Here is a 22,210-nt window from a genome sequence, read left to right on the forward strand (position 1 = left end):
GAAAGGAAATGGATGTTTGATTGGCGTGTTATTGTTTTCCAGTAGGGAGGAGACTATAGTAGTGCATAGCGAAAAAAAACTAATTTTGTACTTTCAACAAAGAGGCATGTGCCAATAAAGTAGAGTTGATAGCCTTCAATACGTGTTTGACAACTCTTAACCCTAAAAATTTTAGTGTCCATTTTATGTGGATGAAACTTCCCCACTAGTTTAATAATGTCTAACCCTAGCTGTGATCAAACAGTTTTAGCCTCCATTACCATGTGCACGTCATTTTTGAATTTTTTTTTTATTTTGAGGTGGGTTACCTGCTTGCTCGGTACCACAGTAGCGACGAACCAATCAAGCTAGCTCAGGACATGTTCTTTGCAAATTTCCCATTATCAATTCCTTTGTCATCACTTCGTTCCTTCACTATTAAATATAAGCTAGAAGCATTCCATGCCCTTTCATCGACTCACCTTCTGAGGTTTCACATCTCGCAGGCATTGCAAGCCTTTGTATTGTTCAAGCCTCCTCCTGGTTTTTTAATAGAATTTGATCAGATTGGTTTTTTTTTTGTGAGTATCAAACCTTGTGAGGTTTGATAAAAAATTGCAAGAAATGGAGAATATCCATTCTGGTGTAAATCATGTTTCATCAAAGGGTCTTTGGAGATTTGTGCGGATAGCTTTCTTCATGATCAGAAAAGGCCTCACCTCCAAGTGCAAGATGCTCATGGACATGCATCTGATGATGGAGAGAGGCAAAGTCTATGGCAAAAGCTTGAGGAATTTGGTGTTCCACCATTCCAAAGACAGTAGCAACCAGAGTGGCTTTGGGCTTCAAGAATATGAATTCTCCTGTAGCAACAGCCCTACCATCTTCAACATGGCCAAGAGAAAACATCACTACTTTCCCACACATATGCTTCACTTTCCATGCATTCATCCACATCAATTTGAAGAAAAGGAAGAGCCTAACACTATTGTTCTTCCCAAGTTGGATCACAGCAATGAATACTTCAGTAATGATTGCCTTGATCATAACAAGCTGCCTGCTCATCAGAGGCTGAGCCATTTGTTGTCTTCGATGTGTCGAAGGATCTCGAACTCGTTCAGTGGAGATAATGACCATCAGGTTGACAGACATGGTGAGGAATTCATTGCTAAATTCTATGAGCAACTGAAGCTGCAGAACAAGATGTCTTTGCTGCAATACCAAGAGATACTTTCTTAACGAAAATATTCAATACAAGGAATATAGAAGTTTTGTCTAGAAATAGCCCAAACTCAGTGCCATTGACCTGTCTATATGGGGAAATAAATTTTCAAGAGCACCTTGCAAGTCTACAAAAGAATTTCATGAACAAGTCCTAGAAGAAGATTGGAAAATATTTGTGGCAACACAATAGAATAATGTGCAATGAAAGATTGATTATGGAAGAATTTGATGCATCAATGATCCGTAAATAACAATATGACTATATATGCAGTTTTGTAAGTACTAGTAAGAATTTGGAAAATTTATATATAGAATTTGGAACTTTTATTGTGTTCTTATAGTTTCTTTTGAAAATTGAATCAGATTAATAGAATATGGCATTTTTGATGATCATATTTTTTTTATCCATAATAGAATCAATTCTGTTTTCAAGAATTTTAATGGATTCGTTATTCCGGATTGTCCAATTATTTTTGTTACTGATGGTTTTTTTTTAGCTTTTTTACATGTTCATATTTTGCTGCAGAGAGAACTTTCAAAATGTCTGGTTTACCGCAAGTGCATCAAGCGAAATTATTTTAGATAAATTTATTCTTTGTTTAAATTTGCTCGCTTTGCATGTTGATATTCTGTTCTCAAGTGCCTCGAGTGAATTTTTGTTTACAAATTTCTTCTTCACTTTTGGCTGCTTATTTAGATAAATTCCTTCTTTGTTTAGGGCTCCTTATTTGGATAAGTTCATTTGTTTTCGGCTACTTTACATGTTCATATATATATATATATTTCAGAAGAAAAAGATGTATATTATTACATGTTCATATATTGTTACAAAGAGATCACTCTGAATTTTTGGTTTAGCGCAAGTGAGCCGAGCGAAATAAATTTAGATAATTTTTCTCCTCTGGTTTATTCGCTGCCTTCGGCTTACAATCATTCATATTTACAATTTCCCAAAAAAGATAATCATTGGTATTTACAATCATTGATATTGATGGTTTTGGTTGTATGTCATAGATGGCCACATTTTATGGACTGCTTGTGACAAACGAATAAGTAGTTTTTCTTTTTCATTAACCTGTGCTGTACCACTACTTAATTATAAGTATGGCTTTGGTTATTCCTTAATTACAATGTTGATTTTGATTATTGTGATACACTCGGTTTGGTTATTCTCTAATTATAACTTTGGTTTTGATTATTGTGATGTGCATCTTATTGTAGGTTTTTATTTTTATTTTTGTGATGTACAGCTTAGTGTAGGGAGCTGTTATACTAATTTCTTATATGAGTTTTATAATATAATAATTATAATTCTTTAAATTTTATATTTAAATTTAAATTAATAAACATATAATTATAAAAGCCTCATATGGGATTTGGAAAAATCCCATATGATTGTTGAGTATTAATGTTGATTGAGATTCTGCAAGTTTTAGTCAGAGATTTTGTTCATTCTTCTAATAAGAATTTTCAAATACTACACATCCCACCGCAGAGAAAAATAGGTGATGTACTTTCATTTTAAAAGGGTTTATTTTTACTAGTATTCACAACATTTTTGGGCTTCGAATGGGAACAAAGAGTGCTACCAACCAAAAATAGAGATGGTATCATCATTAAAATTAATGTTTATATTAAAGAGTATATTGAACTTTTTTTTTTAATCCATTTTTATATTGAGAGTTTAATAAGTTTGTAGAATTTTATTCTTATTTCAATTATTAATTATTATAAATATGGTAGGGGTTTTTATTATAAAAATAAAATAAATTGACTCTACTATTGCATTTGCAAGTGCTCCGAGGAATCAGGCAAGGCAAGGCAAGTGATAATGAAGAAATACTAAGAGTGCACACATTTCTATTTCAGGTACGCACTACATTTACTTTATTTTATTTCAGTAAGTAGCTCTCTTGGAAATGGTTGAGCAATGGTATAAAACTTTTTTTTTTTCTCGGTAAAGCTATCTATTCTATTATATTATGTACAAGCAAACATTACAATCAAAAAGACAGGCTGCCCAGGGCCGATTGTGGCACTTTGGGTGGCTTTTCTTGACTCAGAATTCGCCCTCGCAGGGGCAGCGCTTCCCACATGTCATAACACAGAGTTGTTTTCGGACCATACCAAAACAGCCCGCGCAGGGGCATCAAACAAAAAGACTCGTAACAGACCTTGCAAGGCCCACGGCCGAGGCTATAGTAAACGTGAACATAAACAAGAACTAAAGAGACATAAACATAGATATATAGCCTAATCCAGGCCCCATCACAGACCAAGAACCTATTCCAGACCTGAGAGAGAGAAATGTATGCCAAAGCGGGCTGCTGGAGACTATTCCTCTGGCTTTTCCTCAATAATTCTGCACCACCCATGGCCTTCTGGGTAGCCTTCCCACATTGCCATGGGGTCCTGCGTGGAGGCTGGCGTCTCCTGCTCTTGAAGTCGGGTGGGGGTCTGCTTAGGCTCCTTCGCTTGATTATCCTCTGCAATTGCCGTCTGCACATCCGGGCGTTTCTCCCCACTGCCCTCTGGATGTTCCTTTGCAATATCCGGTTGCGTTCCTTCGGCCTCCTCCTGAGGAACCTTTGTGAAGAGAACCGATATGTGTGCGTTAATGCCAGGATTGTCCCGCGAGCTGCCAAGGGTGAATATGACGGAGCCAAACGCTGGAAGCAGGGGCGCTCCATCATTGGAACTGCCGGCCTCCATGAATTGACTGGCCTGTATAGGGGTGGCTCCCGCCTTTCTATGGCAGTAGCAGCAGCAACAGTGATGGTGGGCATCCGCCGCAGGGTGACATGAAGAACCTCCTCTCCCAGAACCTCTTCTACATGGCATCCTTTCCCGGGGACGAGCCATGGTTGCAGAGACGCCAACAGCTTGTAACCGAACAACGCTTGAGGGCTTGTCAGGATTGAGTCGCCCCCTACCTGAATTTCGCCCCCCAACTGTTCCGTGACAGAGCTCAGCCTTACAGAAGCAGCGGTACCCCGAATAAACAAGCATGAAGTTTTCTTCATCAATATGAATGCCGTCGCTCCCAGCAAGAACATAAGCTTTAAAGAGACAATTTCCCTCAGAGATCTGAGCTGCTTGCTCTGCACTCTGAGTCCAAAACTGCAACATTCCTTCATTCTTAAAACAACAGACCTTCCCTCGATTTTTGCCCGCTTTGATTGCTCTCTGCAAGCTCGTCATCGTACCTTGCTTCCTCATTAAAGTTTCTGCTCTGCGCCTCCCTTCTTAACTCCTCTGCGGCGAGGGGCATTAAACTCCCTTGGCGATCACGAGGTGGCACATGTTGGGCATGTGGCTCCTCACTGCCTGGCATGTTGACACCCGCATCCGGGGAGCAATGGTATAAAACTTGCCTTACAGGAATTTATTATTTTATTCTTAATAGGAAGAAGGATGGGTGGTTTGGTGTGCCTCTAAGAAATGATTAACTGCCGAGAAAACATCTAGTGATAGAGACTTTTCTGCAACTTCAGCTTGTTATGAAGTTGATCATAATAGTTCATTACCTGAATTAGATTCATTGGATATGAAGCTTCCTCGGGAACTATATCACCACCAATTTGGATACCAATTGCTGCAATTCTTGGGTTGCAACAGGAGATGGAGCCAACTTGAATTGTGAAAGCCAATAGTGGAGAAGATAATTATGTCGGTCACCAATAGATTGAAAATTGGCCTATATCATGTTGCGAGGACCTGTGTCAATTTTTCATGTTTTGTAAAACCTTCATGAAGACAGAATTTCCAATCAATTGTAAATTCAAATTCATATACATTATTACTATTCTTTTCTATCAAGGAAGCCAATTCCAATTATACAAGGGTATTGAAATTGTGGTTTAGCAACTGGATATGAATTTAATTTCCACCATTTAATGTGATTGGGGCTTTGAATTTCTATGTTAGAGAGTAAACCCTCTTGTGGGATGGAGAAATCTAGAACATTTCTTTTTTGACTACTACTATGTCTTAAAATGAAGTTCCAACATGTTCAAATGACGTGAATGCATTTTCAGAAAATATAAATGTGTTGCCTCATTATTTTCAATGCTGCTTTCTAGAATTCTTTTTTCATTTAGATTTAAAATTACTTTGTTGTTAGCGTTGAAAATAATGGATTTATCTATTTTTTATTCTGTTGGTATCCATAAACAACAAAGATTTAAAGTAATTAAAATCACTATTTGGGAACTTTGAATGTGAAACTACTTTGAAAGAACATTCAAAATGATTTTATTTTATTTTTTTAAAATATTTTTTTATATTGTCTCTAGAGAGACAATAGTTTGAATTATGGACATATAGTCTCTATAGAGACAATATGTTTTTAATCTCAGCTATTGTCTCTAAAAAGACAAAAATGTAATTGTCTCTAAAGAGACACAAATGAAGTTGTCTCTAGAGAGACAAATGAAATTGTCTCTAGAGAGACAAATCAAATTGTCTCTTAATAGACAATAATTCTTGTCTTTATAGAGACAATAATAATATGTGTTCTATATTGTCTTTATAGAGACAAATTTTTGAGACATTATATTTTGAGACACCCGCTTAAAGACAATATTTAAGACAATACACAAGTTTCTTTTTGTTTTAAGTTAAGACAATTGACTCAAATATTGTCTTAAAACCCCCCTATGTAGTAGTGTTAGAACCATAACCTAAGAAATAGAAACTAATTCCTATCCTAAGTTACCGTGAACCAATTCACTATTCTAAGATATTCTCCATTATCTCTAACAATATGAAATTGAATTTAGATGATATAATCCACGTATGATTTCTAATACTAATAATTTATTGAGATTTATTGTTGAATATTGTTTGTATTAAACGTTATCGTGTAATAAAAGTAAATGTAAAATCCAAGGCTATGGGGACCCGTTCCACTTGGAATCCACTTTTGAAGCACGTTTCGAGCCAAGCTAATAGGGAGTGATTCGGGGTTTCGATGGTATCACAATCCACAGTTGGTTTCTGATACTAATAATTTTTTGAGGCTTATTGCTTGATGTTGTTTGTATTAAAAGAGATGGAGTAACAAAAAAAATATTAAATCTGGGGTTGCAGGGAGCACCATCTCCTGTCAAATCTGCTCCTCCTAAATCTGCTCCTTAAGGGTACTTATTTTTTGAGGTTTATTGCTTGATGTTGTTTGTATTAAAAAATATGGAGTAACAAAAACAAAATATTAAATCCAGGGTTGCAGGGAGTGCCCTCTCCTTCTCCCAAATTTGCTCCTTAAAGGTACTTTGAGCTGGAGTCAATTGAGAGAGACTCAGTAGTGTGTTTAAAAAAAAATAAAAAGAAAATCATAAAAATGTTTTAAATACAATGTTTTTTTAGTGAGGAAACCTAATATTCAAGTTTATGATCTTAGTAAAACTTACATTCTCTTTTATCTTCTATTTTCATCTGTTTACTTAAATTTTTAACATTATTATGTAGATGTTTGAGAGTGGTTCTAGCCTCATTGGATTTTATAGGAAGAAAAGTACAATTTTAGATGTCACTCAAAATCCAACAAGCTTATGATTTTTGTCATGTAATAGGGTATGGAACTCGTACTTAATCAAGAGCTCCAAGCCCTATATGTATGTGTCCATCACTCAAACAAAATCTTGACATACATGCTATGTTTTTTTGTCTTATATTAATGCTTAGAGGGCGAAATTAATGACAAAGATCTCAAGATAGGAAATGATTTTGATGATATGTAGGTATTTGTTGTACTATGATTTTTTGGATGCTAGAAGCCATCTAGAGCCTATTTGCTGACTTATTTTTGATTCAGAGACGAATTGCACTCAATGCTATTTTCGTTATGTGCACCATTAAATACTATATAAATGACAAGTTGTAAGTTATGTACATGTGGTTGATGAAGATTATAACTTCTAGATTATTGATGCTATATAGTTTAATCGATGTTTTTATGATTTTGATATCTAATTCATAATTTTACATGCTTTTGTGTATGTGTGTGTGTATATATAGATATAAAATTCACTTCCAATTTTCTGTGAGATTTTGAAATTCTACAGACTCTAGAGTTTTTGAAAATGTTGTTACCCACCCACCAGCCTTGGTAAAATCAATTAATTAATACAAAAAATTACAAAAAAAATATTATTTGTATATTAATTAATTTTAACATTAAAGAAATATATATTATCAATAAACTAATCATATTAAAAAATAAAATAAAAAACAGGTGTTAATAAAAGATAATGTTAAAGTATATAATTTTTTAAAATTTATCCAATAGAAATTAGAAATCTAATTAAAAAATATGAAAATAAATTAAAACATAAAATATTAAGAAAACTATTTTATATCCAATTAAATTAAATTTTATTTACTGAAAATCTAAAAACATAAAAATTAAAACATATATAATATAAAAAAATAATGAAAAATAAAGCATTGATAATAGGATAATAAATATATAAATACATTTTGATCTTATGCATATGTGGTAGTTGGGAGTCAATTCGGGTTTTAGTGGTTATAGTGGGGTACTTTGACTGAATAGCTCAATTATGAGCTCAATTGGTAGATTTATGGTTATTAGAACATTGTGCTGTTAAGAGGTCATATAGATACCTAGACTTTTTTATCTTAGAATCCTAATAAGATAGAGAAAAAAAATATTATTATTGAGTTTATTTATTTCCAATTGATTTTCCAACTAGTTTTATTAATATTATTTATATATCACATAAATGAAAAATCATACAAAATATAAAAAACAATGTTTAATTAAAACATGACGAAAATTACTATCTCATATTTAGCAACATCCCATTTTCATTAATCATCCTAGGACTCGTATCATTTAAAGATACCTCTCGATAAATAGGCAACTTTAGATCGAGAAAACTCAGGAGATCCCAAAAAAACAAGCCTAAGATCATAAATAACCTAGCGTTTCAAACCAAAAGAGAATCCTCGTACTACATGGACTACAGGGGTAAAAGATTTATCGACATCCTTCTGAAATAGGTTGTTTGTTTATTAAAATTATGGGATAACAATGGAGGATGAGAAATGTATAATGCAATGAAAATCAAATCACTTATGAAATAATTTATGGAATATAATCAATTCAAATGACGATACACGATAAAGTGGACATAACTTGAAGGTGAATATTCAGAAATGACATAGTTATATTTTGTAATGCAATAAATTACACCTAAAATATGTTATTACATCACAACTTGCTGCATTTATTTTGGTTGAAGGACACTTCTCAGTGAACTAGAGACAGCTCAATTTGTGCCCTAAGTAACCTAGTGTAGGGTTTCACTAAACATTTAGCACTTGATTGCTTCGATAATTTTAGTTAAGGTGCCCTTCTTTCCCACGATCTTAGAGAGAGAGAAAACAACTGCTTTGAGAAGTTCAGGTTGGAAAACAATGGTAATTCCAACCACTACCATTAATGCAGTAGTTGGAGACCTCTATAGAATTCAGCAAGTAGCTTCTAGAATTCGACGGATGCATTGACAATGGATAAGCTTCCTGGAGAGGCCACCGCCCCACTGAACTCCAGAAGTTTCTTTGTTGTGTATAAATACCTATTTGCCATCGAATGAAGGCAAGTGTTCTGAGTTCTCTATTTTGATGCATGATCTCTAATTTGGTATCAAAGCCAGTGTGAAGTGTGAGAAGAACGAGCTCAGGTGAGCTATGTGAGGAGACGTGAGAGACCGAAGCTAAGTCTAAGTTGGAGGAGCGTTGCAGCAACAGCCTTGGTGGAGAGTGCAGTCTTGGAGTGTTGTGTGGTGTGTAGACTGCTATGGAGTATAGTGTTGTATGTCCAGTGTCTGGAGGTAACACGTATCTCTTGTTGAAATATTGATGCATATTCTATTTCCTTCCTACTTTTGTGAATCCTTGTAAAAGTATAGCTGCTCGCTGAGCTCCTTCTGCAACATCAATGGTTGTTAAGAAGGACAAGCACCCATTTGAAGTTCTGTGTTTAACTGCTTTTGTGTGTTAAAGTTTTGTTCATGTGTTTTACTGTTCTTGCAAATATTGAAGAAGGTCCAAATTTCGAAGTTTCCAGTGCCAAGGAAATACTCAAAGCAGTGGCATTTTGAATGGTTTGGATGATACATATTGCTAGGCGATGGAAATTTGTACTAGTTTTCATGGGTATAAACTACCAGTTGTAAATAATTGACAGGTGTGAAAGAACATGAATTTGGGCATATTAGGTCATATGTTGATAACTAAACTGGGAACTATTATGATATCACCGTTATTAGTCTTGTTTGTTGTGTAGTGAGTATCTTGCACTTATATTTACATGGAGAATTTGGCTGGTTAGGTAAAGTCGTTTTGTTATTTGTCACTGGATTTTCAACATTCTCCTATCGAACTATCAGCAAATCTTGGAAATGGCTGTTTTATTTAATTGCATTTTGAAGTGAGTCATTGATTACAGCATAACTGTTTTGAATGTAGTAAAAATATGATGTGAACAAAAAAAAGAAATGCAGAAGAAAGAAGGCGGCAACCATATTATTCAATAATATTGGATAAAATTTTTTACTTAGGGATTTATAAGTTTATTGACAATGGCTAATATATTGGCAGAATCTTATTTATCTGAATCTAACAAGTTAGATGGTGAAAATTATGCAAATTGGAAGTTTAAGTTGTAGACTTTGATGGAAGGCAACAATACATGGGCAATTTTGTCTGGAGCTGAATTTAAGCCAGTGTCCCCTCAAGCCACAGATGCTGCAATTCAAGATTGAGAGCGACGGGAAAACAAAGCAAAGGTGCTTCTGCAGATGATGATTAAGGATAACATTATTCCACACATTAGAGAGTGCAAAACATCCAAGGAGACATGGGACACTAAAAAATTTGTATGAGACGAAGACTACAAATCGAATATTGTATTTAAAGAGTAAGCTTCTTTCAATTAAGATGGAAGAAAATGAAAGTGTTAGTGATTTTATTTCTAGAATTAAAGATCTAAAAGATAAACTAGGTGACATTGGTGAATCAGTATCTAGTACAAACTTGGTTACTGTGACATTAAGTGGAATGCTTAATGAATATCAAATGTTTATAACTGGTCTTTCAGCTAGAGAGAAGGCTCCTACTTTTGATGAGTTGGCAGGTATACTTATGCAGGAAGAAGAGAGGAGAAGAAGCATTAAACAAAAATCTCCTAATTCAAATTTGGCATTGATGGCCAAAGGGAAGAAGTCCTTCAAAGGTAAACAGTGGGAGAAAAATAAAGGCAGAAAGCCACAGGTAAAATCATTTCAAGGTACCCCTTTACCAAGGACAAATACCAAATCAAGTAGAGATGATGTGTGTTATTACTGTGGAAAACCTGGTCATTTTGCTAAGAATTGCATAAAAAGGAGGTCTGATCAATTTAAACAAAGAAGGCATTCAGGAAATTATGTTGATAGAGATGAAGCAATTAGTCAATATATTAGCAATTTTAAATTGTTCGTGACCAATGCCTCTTTATCAGCTGAAACTAATGATGATAATGCTTGGTTTATAGATTCCGGTGCATCAATCCATATGTCATGCAAAAGAGATTGGTTTGATACTTATTATGAGATTAATAAGGGTGGACACATCTATTTAGGAGATAATAGATCACATCAAATTAAAGGATATGGTAATATAAGTGTTATGATGCCTAATGGACAAGAAAAACAAATTCAAAATGTAGTGTATGTTCCTGGATTAAAGAAGAACTTAATTTCAGTCTCTACTATCACAGATCAACATTTAAAAGTTGAATATGTGAAATCACATTGTTTGGTAAAGGATATGCAGGACAACTACAAAGTTGTTGCAAAAAGAATGAGAGTTGGAGGCTTATACAAGTTAGATGTAATGAAGAATGGGCATCAAGCTTTGGCATCAACAGGCATGTCAACTATAGAGCTTTGGCATCAAAGGTATGGACACTTAAATCATAATGACCTAATGTTATTACAAAAGAAATTGATGGTATAAGGTCTTCCAATTATAAAGGGTGAACACTTTGAAAGTGAAGGTTGTGCACTAGGAAAACAACATAGGGAAGAATTTCCTGTGCATGAAAATGGAAGAAAACGTGAAATACTTGAACTAGTGCATACTGATATATGTAGTCCAATGCAAAATAAGTCACTTGGTGGAGCATATTACTTTCTTATATTTATTGATGATAGCACTAGATACACCTACGTATACTTTATAAGAAACAAAAGTGACGTGTTTGAACACTTTAAGGAATTCAAGAGTATGGTTGAAAATCAAACAGGAAAGAACATTAAAATTCTTCAATCAGATAAAGGTGCTGAATACACTTCAGGAGCTTTTATCAAATATTGCAAACAAAATGGAATTATGAAACAATTTACAGTGCCACATACACCTCAACAAAATGGAGTAGCTGAAAGAAAGAATAGAACATTAGTTGAATGTGCTCGAAGTATGTTAAAAAGTAAAGGACTTTCTAATAGTTTTTGGGCTAAAGCCATTAATACAACTGTATATCTTAAAAACAGAAGCCCTACTAAGTATCTTTAGCACAAAACACCATTTGAAGCATTTTATGGTTTTAAACCTAAAGTTAGTCATTTAAGGATATTTGGTTGCAAGGCCTTTGCTCATATTACTAAAGAGGATAGGAGAAAGTTAGATGCCAAAGCCATCAAATGTATTTTTATTAGATATTGCACTGATCAAAAAGCATATAAAATGTATGATCCAAGTACTCACAAGGTCTTTGCAGGTAGAGATGTTATATTTCATGAGCATGTAAATAAACAAATAAAATAAGATGAACATAATACATGGCAGTGTTCTTATGAAAGCTTTAAGGAAGAAGAAGAAGTTGTGGAATCAACTCAAGAACTAGAACACATGGACATTCCAAAAGACACATCAAGGAATCAAAGTCCACAAAGAAGTGATGAAGGCACTCCACAGAGAAGAAAAGGAGAAGGTACTCCACAAAGTAATGAACCTCTAAGAAGGTCAACATGACAGATTCAAGCCCCCATCAGGTATAAAGATTATGCTTTAATGTCTCAAGTAATGACTGTTTTTGAGCCCTTAAATTATGAACAAGCCAAAAATCATAAAGAATGGATGGAAGCTATGAAAGAAGAATATGATTCTATAATGAAAAATGAAACTTGGGAATTAACAGAATTACCTGAAAATAAAGTCCCTATAGGATCAAAATGGTTGTACAAGACAAAATTTAATGCAGATGGTAGCATAGACAAGTATAAGGCAAGATTGGTTGCAAAAGGTTATTCACAAAAAGAAGGAATAGATTATGAAGATACTTTTGCTCCGGTTGCAAAAATGAATACAATCAGAATAATGATAGCATTGGCAACTAAATATGATTGGAAGCTACAATCAGCTTTTCTAAATGGTGACTTAAAAGAAGAAATTTATCTTGTTCAACCAGAAGGATTTGTAATGAAGGATCAAGAACATCTTGTATGCAAGTTAAAGAAGGCCTTATATGGACTAAAACAGGCCCCCAGATATTGGTATGAGAAAATCGACAAATTCTTCTTTCAGCAAGGATTTAAAAAGAGTAAAAATGATCCTAATTTGTATGTTAAGACAGACAGAAATGGGGATATAGTATTACTTTTTATATATGTTGATGATCTAATAATAATAGGGAGTGTTGATAAATTGATTACAGATATAAAAATAAAGTTATCATAGGAATTTGAGATGAAGGATCTTGGTGAGATGCATTATTGTCTAGGTCTTGAAGTATGGAGAAATGATGGAATAACCTTAATCACACAAAGCAAATATACAAATGAAGTACTAAAGAGATTTCATATCAATGGATGTAAAACAATAAGCACTCCATTGGAACAAAATATCAAATTAAGAAGTGATGATGGAACAAAAGAGGTGAGTGGAACACTGTATCGACAATTAGTGGGCAGTCTGAATTATCTCACTACCACCAGACCAGACCAGACATTGCTTATGCAGTAAGCATACTTAGTCAATTCATGGCTAAGCCTCATGAAAGCTATTGGATAGGTGCAAAAAGGGTCCTTCGATATTTAAAGGGAACTATCAATTTTGGTATTGAATATACTAATGCTTGTAATGTTGAATTGACAGGTCATTCTGATTTTGACTCCGCTGGAAATCCAGATGACAAGAAATCCACCACTGGATACGTCTTCAACATAGGATCGGGAGCTATAACATGGAGCAGTAAGAAACAGGGAACAGTTTTCTTGTCATCAACTGAAGCAGAATATAAAGCATTATGTAGTGACACCTGTGAAGCTATATGGCTTAGAAGAATACTTGAAGATGTTGGTGAAGGTCAACAAGAACCTACAGTGATCAGAAGTGACAATCAAAGCACCATCAAACTGGGGAACAATCATGTATGTCATGCAAGGTCAAAGCATATAAACACACAATATCATTTTGTAAGAGAAAAGGTCCAATCAAAAGAAATTTCTCTAATGTACTGTAACACAAATGAGAATGTAGCTGACATATTAACTAAGCCTCTTGAGAACCAAAAATTTGAGTTTTGTAGAAGTAAGTTATGTGTTGTAGAAAATCAAGATTATATTGTAAGCCTAGCTGAGACTTAGACTAGCAGTCACGACAATTAAGAGTATAGTGTCTTGTATATTGTGCTATAGTGTTGGAAAACAATGGTAATTCCAACCACTGCCATTAATGCAATCACTGGAGACCTCTAGAGAATTCAACAGGTAGCTTCTAGAATTCGGTTGACGCATTGACAAATGGATAAGTTTCGTGGAGAAGCCACCGCCCCACCGAACTCCAGAAGTTTCTTTGTTGTGTATAAATACCTATTCGCCATCGAATGAAGGCAAGTGTTCCGAGTTCTGTCTTTTGATGCATGGATAAGCCCCCTGGAGAAGCCCACCCCACAGAACTCCAGAAGTTGCTTTGTTGTGTATAAATACCTATTCGCCATCATATGAAGGCAAGTGTTCTGAGTTCTGTATTTTGATGCATGATCTCTGATTGTTCATTCCATTGTTCTCGGGTCCTTTCTCTACCTCCTGGTGAAAGATTCAACATAGGAGCATGTACGACTTTCCCAGATCCTATCAAGTTAGAATCATCATTTATATCAAGGACAGCCTCTGCTATTATTAGCTTTCCTTTATCTGGGACAGCCTCGTAGCAGTTGTTCAGTAGCTTGATGCAGTGTTCGTCGTCCCAGATATGTAGGAAATGCTTTCATTGACAAATCCAAAATAAACTTATAAATTAGGTATAGTAGTAACATCTTTCATAGATAAATCAAAATTCAATGTTTATCACATAATTAACGTACGAAGATGATCCGCCAGATTAACGAACAGTATTTCTCACCTTCATAAAAATCGCATCTGTGGAGCGTACGCTCTCAAACAGGTTTCCGCTCATGTGTTGTATGCCTGTGTGAATGACAATACGATTAAAACAACATGCCCAAATCTCATGCTGTATCGTCTGACGTGATTATTTACCTTGACTTTTCCGAATAGCAGGTACATGTTAGTGGATGTAATTTACCAGATTAATGAATGAACCACATAAGAAAAATAACATAACTAAATAGAATAATAATAAAGAGATAAATAAAGATGGGTGGTTATCTAAATATAATTCAGTGTATTCTGAACAACTTGCAGAGGATTTATGCATTGAAGTAGATAAATGGAACAGAAATAAACATGTAAAAAAGAAGGTTACGAAATTGAATTAGGATTACCGGGGAGAGGGGGTGCAGTTGCGATGACGTGAGGAAGATCATAATTGATGGCATGGATATGAGGATATGCAGCAGTTATGAGACTCAACGCTTCTCCGTGCCCTCCGCCCAAGTCTACCAGCGCATTAACGTCTTTGAAGCCATCGTAAGTAGCCAAGATCTCAGTCATACCGACCTTTGTGAGGGACACCATGCCTGCGTTGAAGATGGCGTTGAACTCCGGATTGCTGGCTGTGAAATTCCAGAATTCTTGGCCATTGCCACTGGAATTCTTGAGATTATCGCCCCCATGAAGCACACGTTCGTGAATATGGTCCCAGGCAGCCACGAAAACTGGGTGTGTCTGCAATAGAACGAAGGGAACAAGGCTTAAGGAATTAATATCACGGGAGATGAAGTAGGTTTTGGTGAGATTGGTAAGGCCGTATTTCATGTTCATGGGTGCACTAATTCCCTCCGTTGGCTTGATCATCTGCAAGATTCCCATAGTGGAAAGGTAAGTAAGAATGCGGGAAAGAGCGTCAATGTCGGGGCCTTCAGAGGGGAGTTGGGAGGCGATCTGGTGAACGGAGAGAGCAACATCATGACCGGCTTTCCAGATGATGTCTGGGATTTTAAGACGAAGGGCACATTTTAGCACAAAGGGGTTTACTACGGAAAACGCCATGCTTAGGGCCGAACCCTGGAGCACCTCTTCGTCCTCAACTGCTTGGATATTCATATCCCGAGACTCAACCAGACTTTCCGTGCCCAGGGTTTGGATATCCATACCTTTCACTACCACTAACTTCGGCCGGAGAGCTGTAATGCAAACGAATAGGGATGCCAAATTTATATTATTTGGTGGTGGCCTCGTGTAATCTTCTACGTCACGGACTGGATCATCTGCAAGCGACACAAGTTCAGGTCCAATTACATTTACGTATATGAATGAAAATCTGAGAGATCATTTTTCAACTAAAGAAATCGTGTTTGGAGCAGCAGCTCTAGTTACGTATATGAGAGATAATTTTTCAACTTAAAAAAGTCGTGAGACATGATTTTTCAACTAAAAAAATCGTGTCTGGAGCAGTAGCTCTCGGAGATACATAATTTTATTAGTAATGGGATCATAAAACTTATAATATCCCTACTTAACAATTGAACCATCTTCACAACTATATTTTCGCTTATGAAGGATGATATTTTCACCATCACGGATGACGTTTTAAATGGATAAAGCAAATATTGAACACTCGACCACACAAAATTAATTAGTATCTAAAACACTTAGTTCGATGGATTAACTTAAACAAATTCATTGAAATTTTGGGTATCGAAAGCCATGACTGAACTTCCGCCTCATATCTTGAACAAATTCAACCCAAACTTGTCCTTCAGGTGGTTGGTATTTTCTCGATGTACGAAGTATGAAGCACCCGCAGTCATTGAAAGCATATTAATATTGAAAACCGTGACCTGAAATATATGTACAAATAACCATGTCAAATATATGTATCAAAAACAAAAACATATGGATCAATTTTAATGTTATATGGCCTATTATTTTGTAATTGAAATTTTCTTGACTTTTCCCAATTCAAATTTTCTTGACTTTTCCCATTGTAATGACTTGTCATAACAATGGTTACTCTTTACTTGATATTTGGGAAGGGTGACCTCGACTAGTGACTGTCGTGTTGTACACCCAGGACTCTCGAACCCTCTCGAAAACCTTGCACCTGATACTTGGCATCGATCGGCCCATCCATTGTCTAGGGTTACATCCGACGACTGTGGTTCATCGGCCTTGTATTTGGTAACTATCCGGTTTTTCCCCTATCTCTTCTCGGCATTTGCTCCTCTGCTACCGCTGAAACCGTCTGCTCTTTGTTTTACAGGAGAGGAATTCTGCCCCGACCGGCGTACAGTTAATGTTCTGCTCTCTTCAGAGGGACTGCCAACTCTATATTCTCATATCAGATGGATGGAATTAATTGCTCCTCTGTCATTTTCGTTGTAGAAACAGATTACCCCTAAGGTATTTTGCCCTTGTTTGCATAAGCAGATTCCCCCAAGGTGTTTTGCCCTTGTTTGCATCTATTTCTTCCATGGTTAAGCTTTGGTGCCCTCCGACCTTTTTGGTAGCTAAACCGGCTCGTGGAAATAGGTTATGGGATGCGGCAAGCATACATGGGTTTCACTGCTCTTCAGCAAGTTGCTCTCGGTGAATTCAAAGGCAATAATTTCATCATTCGACTGATTTCGATCCTTGTCTCTCTTTTCAGTGTAAGAGATTTCCTTTGCTGCCGTTTGCTCATGTGTGTCGGCTATGGCGGTCACTCCAGGTTTCCAACTCAGGGTTTCCAATCTCGGTTGGGCGCAAAAAGTCTTTAATATTATTTAAATTTAAGTATGGGGGTTTACGCAGTGCATTATATTAGATATTATTTTGGATTCAACTGCGTTAAGTAAGTCATTCACGTATGACCATTTCTATGAGAGGTAGTCGTAACTGACTAATTTCTCATCATTTTTGAATAGTTCACTTAGCACTCATTGCATCACTCACAAGGGTGAAGAAGTGGGATTGAAACTAGTGAAATGAATCACATAGCATCAATCATCACTTCCGGGGCTTGCACCGGGTAACCAGGACTTCCCAAGAGGTCACCCATCTCAGAACTCCTCTGGCTCAAGCACGCTTAACTGTGGATGGGGCAAGCTGTGGATGCGCCAAGCATAAATGGGTTTCACTGCTGCAAGTTGCTCTCGGTGAATTAAAGGCAATAATTTCATCATTCGACTGATTTCGATCCTTGTCTCTCTTTTCAGTGTAAGAGATTTCCTTTGCTGCCGTTTGCTCATGTGTGTCGGCTATGGCGGTCACTCCAGGTTTCCGACTCAGGGTTTCCAATCTCGGTTGGGCGCAAAAGGTCTTTAATATTATTTAAATTTTCAATTTATTTTTAGATATTTAAGTTATAATATTATTACTAATAAAAAAAATATTACAATTAAAAATAAAAAAACAGAATCTATTTAGATTTTAATATTAGATTATAAAGATAACTCTTTATTTTGCCATTCAATCTAAAATCTAATAATTTCATAATTTTATTTGGATTAAAGTTTATAAATTATGAATTTTTTACAAGGAATATTTTGACATTCCAAAAAATACAAGGGAGCAAAAATTTACGTCCATATAAAAAAAGCATTAATAAAATGATATAATCAATGCAAGATTATATGTTAAAATGTATAATTTATTTTGAATAGCTTAAATTATTATAAATTATTATATATATAGATATATATATAAATGTTTAAATAAATATAATTTTAAATATTTATTTAAATTGAAATTTCAAATAATAATTTGTATAATGTTGGAAGGATAGTTAATTTATAGTTTTTAATATCAATAAAAAAAAATTGGATTTACTATCTCTATATCTTTATCTTTGGGGTTATCTTTGGGGTTTAATGTTGTTGAACGTTGGAAGCTTAATTAAGTTATAGTTTTTAATATCAACAAACATGTTTGGTAGTTAAGTTTTTAATATTAACAAACATGTTTGGTAGTTACCAGTATACCTTTGGAGTCTAACGAGGGGAGATTTAACTTTGAATATTTTAATTTAAACAATTCCATATCACTTCAATCATGATAATTTTATATCATGTCAGTTACTAAATGAGAATCTCAAGTTGTTAAAGTTGAAAAATATAAATCACCATATTCATTATTTTTTCATTATCTTTGGGGTTTAATGTTGTTGAATGTTGGAAGCTTAATTAAGCTATAGTTTTTAATATCAACAAACATGTTTGGTAGTTACCAATATATCTTTGGAGTCTAACAAGGGGAGATTTAACTTTGAATATCTTAATTTAAACAATTTCATATCACTTCAATCATGACAATTTCATATCATGTCAATCACTAAATGAGAATCTCAAGTTGTTAAAATTGAAAAATATAAATCACCATATTCATTATTTTTTCATTTATTTACTTTTATGTATTTACATTTTATGATTAAATTTTATATAATTAAAACTTATGATTAAAAAAATATTTTATAATTATATTATATACATTTGAATTTTCCTTTTTTTTTTAAATTATATTATATATATATATTTAAATTTACTTTTAAGTATTTAAATTGCATTATTAATATTAATAAATGAATATTAAATTAAATTTATTTAAATTTCTAATTCTCCTTGAATTTATTAATAATTTTATATTATTAAGTTTTATAATTTTATTTAAAAAGAATGAATCAATTCATATTAGAAATAATGGATAAACTAATGAGTATAAATTAGGATCATATATATTAACCAAATAAATTTTTAATTTAATAAGGAATATAAATAAAAGTACTTTCTTTGATTTAATCAAAATTTTCACATGAATAGTGAATTTCTCTAAATTACTAGAACAATTGTTTATAAAAGATTTTCTAAATTACCAAAATATTTATGATAAATTTTAATTTTTTTGGAGTTTTTTTTTTAGCTAAAAAAAGAAATATAAAATAGAAATAAATATACACACTATTCACCATAAACACACAATTTCCAAATAGAATCATTAGGAGAGAAAACCTTGATAGAAACTAAAGAATCTATATATTTTTTTCCAAGGTATGGAAAATGTTCAAGTACAAAGAAAGATGTACTTTTTATGTAATTAACTAAGATACGTGTCATGCAAGGCTATTAAAAAAAATTTAACTCATGTTTTTTTTATAACTTGTCACTCTCATTTCCAGTGCTCATCTATGGAACAAAATATAATAGTATGGAATATATCCCTACTCAACTCAAACTCCTTCTAGCAGCCTATTATTTAAAAGAGCTTACAGACAATTAGGGGTAAGATTTGATTCCTTCAACCCCTCAATAAAGTTAAGGGTTTTAACCTTCTATATTTTTCTTCAACTTTAATCCATGGCTCGCCCCATATACTTGAGTAATGGAGATGGCATGGAATCATCCCATAACATGGAAGTCAACACAATAGGGCAACTTGAGGAAAACATAACTATCCATATGAAATATGCTTGACACAATTATCACACTCCACAAAAGGGCAACTTGAGGAAAGCATAACTATTCATATGAAGTATGCTTGACACAATTAACTTTAGGAAAACATAACTATTCATATGAAATATGCTTGACACAATTATCACACTCCACAATAGGGCAACTTGAGGAAAGAATAACTATTCATATGAAGTATGCTTGACACAATTATGACACTCTTATAAATCTATGTGACTGTAGAGCAATACCAAATGTTTATTTAGTGCCTAAGAATCGCTTCATAAGGTTTTAGACAGTACGTGCACTATTACACCCTTATAAAATGGCATTGCAATTATCACACTCTTATAAAGCTATGTGACTATAGAGCAATACCAAATGTTTTTTTAGAGCCTCAGAATCACTTCGTAAGGTTTTAAACACCAACTCCCTGCACTACTTCACCCTGATAAAATGACATTGCAGATTGATTCCTTCAAGTTTTCCATTTTAAAAGTGTCAAGATAAATAATATGAATCTAAGTCAATATTAGACTCCTTTACATGAATATTAAAAATTTTATATTGATAGTTGCTGCAATATTTTTGAAGTATTAATATATGTTATAGTTGTTAGATATTCATATGGAAATTTGTAAGTGAGTGAAGCATTAAACATTTTATATTGATAGATACATAATATGCTAATAGATTTTAGTATTGGTAGATAATTGTAATATAGTAAGATTGAGAGTGAACCATTAAAAATTTTATATGGATAGTTGATAGAATATTTTTAAAGTATTAATAGATATTATAGTTGGTAGATATTTGTAAGATAGTAAGAATATATGATAGTAATATAATTGATAAAAGCTAGCATTAAGAGTACTAGGATATTAAGAATACTAAGTTAAATATGCATGTGTCAAAATTAGATCTTATTTTGAGGGATCCATTGTTCTATAGAAACGTTATTCATGCATGTATATTTATCCTTTAACACTGTATAAAATAACATATCACCTCTTTCTACATTGGATTTATTTGTTACATGTTTAATTTTTGGTTTGGTATTTGAACTTTGTGTAAGAGGCAATGAAGAACAGGTTCTTTGTTGGGAGAGTAAAAATCAATGGTGAAGTGATTGAGTTATTAGCTAATGTGAGGTAATTGCTAATGTAAAGAAATTTCTCTTGTTTATTTTTCTGCTTATCCATATCGATTCGAACAAATTTCGATCTAAACTAAGCAACTACATTATATTGATTGAATTATGTAAATTAAAATTTTAAGATGAATACTTGGTTTCAAGGATATAATGCATATGAAATTCTAACTAAAATTAAAGTTATACTAGTTACTCATGTACCCTTAGCTCAATATTAGGAGAAAAGAAAAACCACACAAAAAGTTCTCTTGTGAATTTCTATGAGAGACATTATAATTTTGAAAATAAGGGAATGCAACATATTAAGTGGGACATGGGAGGCATTAAAAGTTTGTATTGAATAGTAAAATACAAACATAGTGATATTTTTTAAAATGAAAGAAATGGAAAATATTATTGATTATCTATCTAAAACTAAATGTCTAAAATATAACTTGGGTAATAATAGTGAGAAAGAATGACCTAATTATTACAATGTTGGATGCTATGTTACACAAATATCAAGTATTTAACATTATTCTTCTAGCATGAAAGAAACCTACTTCTATTGATGACTTGAAGGGATCCTTATGCAAGAAAAGAAATGGAGAAGAGCCTAGACAACATATTTCAAAATCCATATCCTCTTTTGATGAGTATTTGTAGGTAATCATATGAAGGAAACCCATGAGTAAAGAATAAAGGGAGGAAAGGGTAACACAAAAGTTAATTAAAGTTAGGTTTCATTAAAGACAAATTCCAATGTAAAGAAGAATGGCCCATACAACTATTGTGGTATGTTTAGACATTATGCTCATGAATGTAGTGAAAGGATGTTTAATGTGTCAAAATATAGAAGATTAGGAGGAAACATTTGTGATAGAAAATTATAGATTAAGCATGACCTTAAAATTTTGAAGTTATTTATTTCAAATATACCCCTATCAAAAAAAATAGATGATTGTAATGCATGTTTCATGGCTTGAAAATCATCTATTCATGTGAATTATAATAAAGATTGGTTTAAAAATTATCAT

The 22,210-nt window shown here is 33.7% G+C and overlaps 2 protein-coding genes across 2 annotated transcripts; one reads left to right on the forward strand and one right to left on the reverse strand.

Annotated features, from left to right (window-relative positions):
• Positions 1-594: 594 nt before the first annotated feature.
• On the forward strand, positions 595-1,218 carry LOC149195954 (uncharacterized). Its single transcript, XM_089408074.1, has one exon. It carries the CDS (start codon positions 604-606, stop codon positions 1,216-1,218), a length of 615 nt encoding a protein of 204 aa, XP_089264200.1. The 5' UTR covers positions 595-603.
• Positions 1,219-13,369: 12,151 nt separating this feature from the next.
• LOC149195955 (caffeic acid 3-O-methyltransferase-like) lies at positions 13,370-15,833 on the reverse strand. Its single transcript, XM_089408075.1, has 5 exons — positions 14,999-15,833; positions 14,617-14,681; positions 14,298-14,478; positions 14,085-14,201; positions 13,370-13,497 (listed from the first exon to the last, which is right to left on the reverse strand). Exons 1-5 carry the CDS (start codon positions 15,765-15,767, stop codon positions 13,370-13,372), a joined length of 1,260 nt encoding a protein of 419 aa, XP_089264201.1. The 5' UTR covers positions 15,768-15,833.
• Positions 15,834-22,210: the final 6,377 nt, after the last annotated feature.

This window comes from Pinus tabuliformis, chromosome 2_2 (genome assembly GCF_031772625.1).
Source record: "Pinus tabuliformis cultivar Carrire ecotype Pingquan chromosome 2_2, CPIR1, whole genome shotgun sequence".
Lineage (NCBI taxonomy): Eukaryota > Viridiplantae > Streptophyta > Pinopsida > Pinales > Pinaceae > Pinus > Pinus tabuliformis.